General features: G+C 44.4%; 2 protein-coding genes across 2 annotated transcripts; one reads left to right on the top strand and one right to left on the bottom strand.

Moving 5' to 3' along the window:
- The first annotated feature begins 228 nt into the window (after window positions 1-228).
- Window positions 229-3,536, top strand: grhprb (glyoxylate reductase/hydroxypyruvate reductase b). Its single transcript, XM_048995518.1, has 9 exons — window positions 229-452; window positions 873-1,003; window positions 1,085-1,157; window positions 1,251-1,367; window positions 1,535-1,623; window positions 2,360-2,464; window positions 2,583-2,718; window positions 2,974-3,104; window positions 3,204-3,536. Exons 1-9 carry the CDS (start codon window positions 292-294, stop codon window positions 3,323-3,325), a joined length of 1,065 nt encoding a protein of 354 aa, XP_048851475.1. The 5' UTR covers window positions 229-291; the 3' UTR covers window positions 3,326-3,536.
- A 706-nt stretch (window positions 3,537-4,242) lies between these two features.
- LOC125720301 (apoptosis-associated speck-like protein containing a CARD) lies at window positions 4,243-7,351 on the bottom strand. The gene is made up of 3 exons (XM_048995519.1): window positions 6,871-7,351; window positions 4,989-5,075; window positions 4,243-4,825 (listed from the first exon to the last, which is right to left on the bottom strand). The coding sequence occupies exons 1-3, from the start codon at window positions 7,184-7,186 to the stop codon at window positions 4,563-4,565; spliced, it is 666 nt and encodes a 221-aa protein (XP_048851476.1). The 5' UTR covers window positions 7,187-7,351; the 3' UTR covers window positions 4,243-4,562.
- Between the last annotated feature and the right edge of the window lie 224 nt (window positions 7,352-7,575).

Below are 7,575 nucleotides of genomic sequence, written 5' to 3'. Positions count from 1 at the left end.
TCTATCTATCTATCTATCTATCTATCTATCTATCTATCTATTATCCTATTAGCCCTAAAATGTTACGCCATGAGCAGTTTAAAACTGTGTCGTTGAGTTTGTAAACGTTTGGCGTAAGTTTATATTTCACGTTAATCAACAAGCCTCACTCCCTCCCTTTCCTCCTTTCCTGATATTGGTCAAGCACCTGTGCCGCCCCCCGCTTTGGATGACATCCATTAACTTTCTGAGGTCCCTGTTAAACGGCATTTTCACTCCGTCCCCCCGCTCAGTAGCGCCTCAACCCCGGCGATGTGGAGTAGCCGCATATCGCTCCGTAGACTCCAGCAGATCGCAGTCGGCGCCCACGGCAGACTGGACGCTATGCAGCGTGCGATGTCCACCTTACCCCGGGTTTATGTTACCCGCAAGGTGCCACCAGAGGGACTGAAGATACTTCGCCAGTCTGGACAGTTCGTATCATAGCGATCACAGCCATAATTAAAACATTTTTAGATTTTTCATGTGCTGTTAATGTCATGTTTGTAATTTTGCGTATTTTGGGTGGCATGAAATGAAATTGTTTAAAGGTAATTATTGGAATTACCTTTGAATTGAAAAATAAGGTTGTTTTGCATTCAGACAAATTCTTTAATTGTCTTTAATCGTAGACCCCTAAAATTATAGGCCTAATTCTGCCTAATATATGCAATTTGCTTTGAATAGTAAGTATGCATGTTATTTATTTAAAAAATATTAATTGAATATAATTAATACTGTAAACCAATGTTTCCTCAGTCGATCTCACTTGTATATCTATAAACTATAGCTATTTGTTGTTCTTTGTCCTTGTTATGCCTGATAGATATCTAAGTTTTTTGCACCTGTCTCAGAGTGGAATTTGAACTCTGGGATTCTGATGACCCCGTTCCTCGCTCCGAGCTGCTGGAAAAGGTGAAGGGGGTGAACGGCCTGCTCTGCATGCTGACAGAGCAGATTGATGCTGAATTGCTGGACACTGCAGGTATCAGAGCTGGGCTCTGGCCTCCCCTAAGGACACACAGATGGGAGACAGACAGTCCGAACCTGATGTGTTTCTTTACAGGGCCCAACCTTAAAGTCCTGAGCACAATGTCTGTGGGATTCGATCACATCTCTCTGGACGAGATAAAGAGGAGGTCTGTGGAGCCGCTGCTTCGTATCCCAGCCTGCGTCAGTGAAGTGTCGGGTTAGATGCCGGAAGGTTTCACTTAATGCTCATATCCCTGCAGGGGAATCCGTCTGGGTCACACGCCGGATGTCCTGACTGATGCGGTGGCAGAACTCACCATAGCCCTGCTGCTGACCACCTCCCGGCGTCTTATAGAGGCGACCCATGAGGCCAAAACGTGGGTGACACTGCCTGTACTCCTTCCCTGCCCTTTCTTAAGTAACACAATCGGTAATCCCGGTAGGGATGGCGTGTTGTCATACTGGGCCCGTGTTTCTAGTTGTATTGATGATCCCAGGCTGGATGTCAGAGTCATTTGTTAACTTTTTGTCCACCTCTCCTCAGTGGTGGCTGGGGTACTTGGCGGACCATGTGGCTGTGTGGTTATGAGCTGGCCAACAGCACTGTGGGAATCCTGGGACTGGGCAGGATCGGTAAGTAACCCCTACTCATTGGAAAGCAATTTTTATTAAATTTATATGCTACACTGTACTGAACGTAAGAAGGGGTGCATGGAAGGTAGGTGAGATGCGATAAACACTCAGTATTTACAGTTGATAGGTAACAGGCCCCAGCTAGTGAATGACTTGGAACGGTTAGATGAAGCGCAGCGAGTTTGCAGAACTTAGAGAGCTTGAGGTTCCAAGTGAACAACCTAACCCTAACCTAACCCTATCCTAACCCTAACCTAACCCTAACCACATTCACTGGCCCATTTGGAAGAAGGACGCTGGGCATCAGTGATGGGATTGCTTCCATATTACCTTGCTCTGACAATACCAGTCCTCAATCATGGGGACGTTGCTCAGCTGCAAACCCTCAGGAAACAGCAGAAGTTGATACCGCAGAACATGCTGAAATGGTGTCATTTTCGTAACTTGGTGGCTGAGGGAGTTTCCAAGTGGCTACGGAAAGTACTTAGCACATTCTGACAGATGGGGTCCACACAGCAGTCTTAGGGTTTTACTGTACCAGTGCTGTGGCTACAGAGCTGAATCCCTGGATGAGGTGGCAATAGAAGTTGGCAAAACTAAGATTATTTAAGCATAATTTTCCTTTACTGCCTAAGACTACTACACAGCACTTTATATTTGTGTTCGACTCACAGGAGAAACAACTGTTGGTCTACAGAAGCATAAAACAGTTGCTTTTGTTACTGACATATATTAGGGCTGGCTATCGCTGAGCGACTGAAGCCCTTCAAAGTGAAGAAGTTCATTTACACGGATGTTACACCAAGACCGGAATTGGCCAGTCAGATAAACGCTGAGTATGGTGAGCCCATCATTCATACTCATTCATCCATGCAGTCTTATTTTGAGAGTTTAATGCTTGGATGTCTTTTTTTTCCCACAATGTTAATACTTCCTCTGACTGCATTTCTTGACCGCAGTATCGCTGGAGCAGCTAGCTAAAGAGTCAGACTTCTTGACAATTTGCTGCGCGCTCACCCCGGAGACACAGGGTATCTGCAACAGGAAGCTGTTTTCTCAGATGAAGAGCAATGCCATCTTCATCAACACCAGCCGGTAATCATGAGCATAAAATTATAAAAATACAGTCACATACAGTATGTTCTTAGACAGAGTAGCATAGACCTGTCTTAAGTGCCTTAAAGGCAAAGGGTCGTTCATTCCATTGTTTTTTTTTCCTGTAAATAGTGATAAGTATCGAGTTTGATTTCACAGAGGCTCCAGATCAAGGCATCCTCATTGGCAGTTCAAATAACCAGAAAACCTGTCTTGATTTATGAAACACCTGTTCCCCTTTACCCCTTTTTCCAGAGGAGGGGTGGTGAATCAGGAGGACCTGGTGGAGGCTCTGTCCACCGGTCAGATCGCAGCAGCCGGATTGGATGTCACCACACCAGAACCACTTCCCACGGACCACCCCCTCTTCAAGCTGAAAAACTGCGGTGAGAGATGAATCTTTGCCCCCATTTTCCTGTCTGTGTAGTTTAACGTGTTCTCCATGTGCTCCTTGCACCCCTTACACGCTTGCCTTGCCTTCGCAGTGATCCTTCCCCACGTCGCCAGCGCGTCCTACGCCACACGTAACGCCATGTCCGCTCTGGCAGCCAACAACCTGCTGGCCGGGCTGAGGGGAGAGCCTATGCCGAAGGAGCTGAAGCTGTAGGGCCTCCGCCGTGAGCCACAGCGCCCCCTGGCTGCCAACCTGGTGACTTGTGTGGCTTTATAATGTCATTTTTTGAGGGAAGAGAAATGCCTTGTGCTGATATATGTGCATGAAGTTTTTATTATGAAATATATCGTGTGATTTTAATGTGTTTTATCATCAACACATATTTAGTTCACTTGGATTAATAGACAATGGGAACTGTATAAAATGCCCAGTGTGATTTATCCATCCATCCATGTTTCATACAGTACCCACTGCTCCTACACAGTGCTGCAGGGCTCTGGAGTCTATCCCAGAAGCTACAGGTGAAGGCAGGGAATAACCCAAAATGAGGCACCAACCCCTCATAGGGCAAACTCACAGCTACAGGCACAAGGCAGGGAATAACCCAGGAAGGGGCACCAACCCCTCACAGGGCAAACTCACAGTTACAAGCAGGGAATAACCCAGGATGGGGCACCAACCCCTCACAGGGAAAACTCACAGCTACAGGCACAAGGCAGGGAATAACCCAGGATGAGGCACCAACCCCTCACAAGGCAAACTCACAGCTACAGGCAGGGAATAACCCAGGATGGGGCACCAACCCCTCACAGGGCAAACTCACAGCTACAGGCACAAGGCAGGGAATAACCCAGGATGAGGCACCAACCCCTCACAAGGCAAACTCACAGCTACAGGCAGGGAATAACCCAGGATGAGGCACCAACCCCTCACAGGGCAAACTCACAGCTACAGGCACAAGGCAGGGAATAACCCAAAATGGGGCACCAACCCCTCTCTATCAGTCATACACTCACTCATCATTCACTCACATAGTCAAACATATGGGCAATTTGGCAAGACTATCATGAAGCATTAAAGCATTGTGATGAAACGGATTACACATATAGAGCAATAAAATCCACCAGGCATCCATTCAAAAATTTCATTATTCAGCAACAGAAAAGATCAATTGAGAAAGAAGTGTTCCATACCATGTTCTACTCCAAATGCTCTAATTTGGTTTGGCTTTATTAACATAATAGTAAAATATAGAGTTTTGTTGGGTTTTTTAAAGACCACCTGGATCTTTAGTTTAGGAAACACATCCTTTATTGGGGGTCTGAAAGTTTGGTATTTCAGCCAGTTACAGGCTCTCCTCTGCTGCATGTCATACATCTACCAGACCCCCATAATAACCTATATCTGTCTACAATGCCACCTTTTATTTCTTGAGTCGATCCAGACAGTTTCACTGTCCTTTCAGCTCCTCCATTAGATATTTCTGTTGATTCTCTAATATCCTGCAGAGCTCGTCTTTGGCTCGGCTGCCACCAGGCATGATGACTTTGAGCATCAGGCTCCTCATTTGCTTGAAGGAGGATTTCTCATCACAAATTTCCATGTACAGTTCATGCTGCATGAATCCACTTTCATAAAGCTGGTCTAAAATCGGAGGCACCAAGGAGACCCTGTTGATCAGGGCAGTCATGTTCCTGTCAACAAAATGTTTCCCTAGTGTGGAAAAAACACAACATACAATTAATAACATTGCCAATGTTAAAATAAATTTCCCATGTACTACATTGTAAAGTTTTACATGACTCAAGTTTTAATTACTTTTTTTAAAAGTACAATTAATGACAATTAAGAACTGTATTTATTGTAAAAATCTCACCATTTACCACGTGGCCTGAAGCCCCGCCCATCTTTCCCGCCTCCCCAGGATTCACTTCCCCTCCTACAGCACTGCAGACTGCAGCATCTGAAACACAATATTGTCCCTTTAGTCCACATGCCAATGGATTTCTTTTAATAAAAAACATTTCACTACCTGGGATTATGAAGAAACTGAATTTTGGGCTTTGGATGTCTGTATGATACTTGTGTATTTTTTGAAAGATTAGTGAAATGCAGAGGTGGAAAGTTCAGGTCCAGATAGCAAAGTCCAGACCAAGATTTTGCTTCAACTAACCAGCTGTACTCTGTGACCGTGACACTTTATATGCAACTGGTTGGTTGAAACAAAATCTTGGGCTGGAGTTATACTTTCTAAACCTGAATTTTCCACCTCTGATGAAATGATTTAAGTCCCTGGTTATAAGATGATTGCTAGGAAAATACAGAAAACAGTAGTACTGCTTGTACGACTTTACTTATATTATGCGTGACGATCGATCTGATATCATTTATTCTAACTTAATTGCAAGCAACTTACTCCTTACATTTATCAACTACTGCTGACAACATCTTTGAAACCATTCAAACATAATTCAGTTCTGTTAAAATATCGTGAAGCATATTTTGCTATGGTAACATAGATACAGAAATTACAGGACGCCAAATAGGTGATACAAATCTCTTTACATGGAAATCCGTAGCTGAATCACTTTTCAGGCATCAATCATGCGTTTGTGCATGAAATATGAAGGGGGGGACATAATTACCTAAAGGCCAGAATATAGGTTCCCCTGCTGAAACAGACAAGCAGCAACTCTGTACCCCAATACTACTTTATGCACATGTGATTCTGTATTTGAATGACTTTCAGCCCTGTCACACGGTCCTTTGGCCAAACATGAATATTTTAAGTATTGGGTCCAGAGTTGCCGCATGTCTGTTTTAGCAGGGGGGGGGACCAAATATTCTAGATCTCAGGAAATAATATTTCCACCTCACATTTGGGCAAAGAAGTATGTGAGATGGCTGAAAAGTAATAAATGTTGAATTTTAAAAAACTGAATTATCTCTGAATTTGTACGAAGACATCGTCGTCAGCAGTAAACCATAAACGAAAGGAGTAAGTTGTAATTAGAATAAGGAAAATCACACTGATCGTCACTCATACCACAGATGAAGTCCTGCAAGCGACGAGCTTACGTCGATTACCAGCTAAAACATACAGTAACATCGAAAAGACAACGATGGTTTTGCATACTTGTGTTGTTCATCTCACTCTCTCAGAAAGACATTAAAATTATAGAGAAACGGTACGATCAGCGGCAACATGGGGGGACCGGATTTCCCGGAACTACAGGATTAGAGAAACTTAACTGGAAATACTTGTGGATATCGCAGTAACCTTATACGTTTATACCAGCACGTTATACATTTATACCTGCATAAATAATGTATACAATGCTTCGTTCTCTACTTAATGAACGAGATGTTTTCCTTATTTAAACACATTACCGACCGTAGTCGGCCACGTCATGCAAACCCGTCCACTAAAGAACTACCCAAATAACTTACATTAAACAGCATCCCTCGGTGGCGCTAACCCCCATAGTCCTACTTTGGATTCCGCCGCCCCGGGGAGAGCTCCACAAAACCGGGACACAATAAGAAAATGCCCCCCCTACCCGAGACCCGGGCGCCACAGTATGTCCACAGCTTTAGTAATGCAGATATATAACTTTACGGGGCGCTTCTAAGCGCCGCACAGCGACAGTGTACTGATTTAGATGACTGACAGACATATTTCTCCTTTCATCCAAGTGAACTTACTTTAAAACTCGGTTAATCTTTTCACACACTTCTCCTCCATATACAGTCATTACCTTCCTCCTCCAGCGCCTCTGCATCTTCGTTCAGGCCAATGGCTCTCAGCACGTCCGCAGTCCGACTCACGGCTGCAGCTTTGGTAAATACACTGACTATTCTTTGTGCCACATCCACTGTAGACCCCTCCTCAATTTGCCCATACCTGATTATTCTCGGTTCGCACAGTTTCACCTTAAATCGCTTGAAATTGTCTGCGCTGAGGCCATCTAGAGCATCGATAACGCGGTCGAGAACAGACTTCTCCATGACGGGCTGCAACAGATGTGTAACATCTGGCAAGAACGAAACGAGAAGAAACGGGGATTTGCTCATGGGACGTGTACCCGTCAGTGTTTAATTTGGTTTCAGTTTGGTGTGCTGTGGTCTGTCAACAATGACTGTCACTTTCACCTTTAGACTGAGGGAACATTATACCCTTGTAAAATTGTAGTGACAATAAAGCACATTTGGGAAGGCCGTGCCCATTCCATTCAGGAACACATGATCTGTGCCTGTTTTTTAACAACCCACAACGGATCAGCCACCGGTGTCACTTTTATTTTGAAGCGGAATACCGTAACTCAAACGCGCATGCGCTGGACAGGAAAGTCTTTATTTCCCAGACCTGTGCTTTCTATCTCCCCTCCCCGCTCTGCAAACTGACCAACATGTCGCTTCTCAGGATAAATTTTGAGTTGTAAATGCAACTGCAAATAGCACTA

Source organism: Brienomyrus brachyistius, chromosome 25 (genome assembly GCF_023856365.1).
Source record: "Brienomyrus brachyistius isolate T26 chromosome 25, BBRACH_0.4, whole genome shotgun sequence".
NCBI lineage: Eukaryota > Metazoa > Chordata > Actinopteri > Osteoglossiformes > Mormyridae > Brienomyrus > Brienomyrus brachyistius.
The sequence above is the reverse complement of the archived record's forward strand: the minus strand, read 5'-3'. Positions and strand labels throughout refer to the sequence as shown.

What these genes read in the sequence shown, in the direction of transcription:
- LOC125720301 (XM_048995519.1), bottom strand. Translation starts at nt 7,186, where the DNA reads ATGAGCAAATCCCCGTTTCTTCTCGTTTCGTTCTTGCCAGATGTTACA. An exon ending in AGAGGCGCTGGAGGAGGAAG is followed by an intron (nt 5,076 to 6,870) that starts GTAATGACTGTA and finishes ATTGTGTTTCAG; the next exon opens with ATGCTGCAGTCTGCAGTGCT. An exon ending in TTCAGGCCACGTGGTAAATG is followed by an intron (nt 4,826 to 4,988) that starts GTGAGATTTTTA and finishes TTTCCACACTAG; the next exon opens with GGAAACATTTTGTTGACAGG.
- grhprb (XM_048995518.1), top strand. Translation starts at nt 292, where the DNA reads ATGTGGAGTAGCCGCATATCGCTCCGTAGACTCCAGCAGATCGCAGTC. An exon ending in GCGACCCATGAGGCCAAAAC is followed by an intron (nt 1,368 to 1,534) that starts GTGGGTGACACT and finishes ACCTCTCCTCAG; the next exon opens with TGGTGGCTGGGGTACTTGGC. An exon ending in TCAGATAAACGCTGAGTATG is followed by an intron (nt 2,465 to 2,582) that starts GTGAGCCCATCA and finishes TCTTGACCGCAG; the next exon opens with TATCGCTGGAGCAGCTAGCT.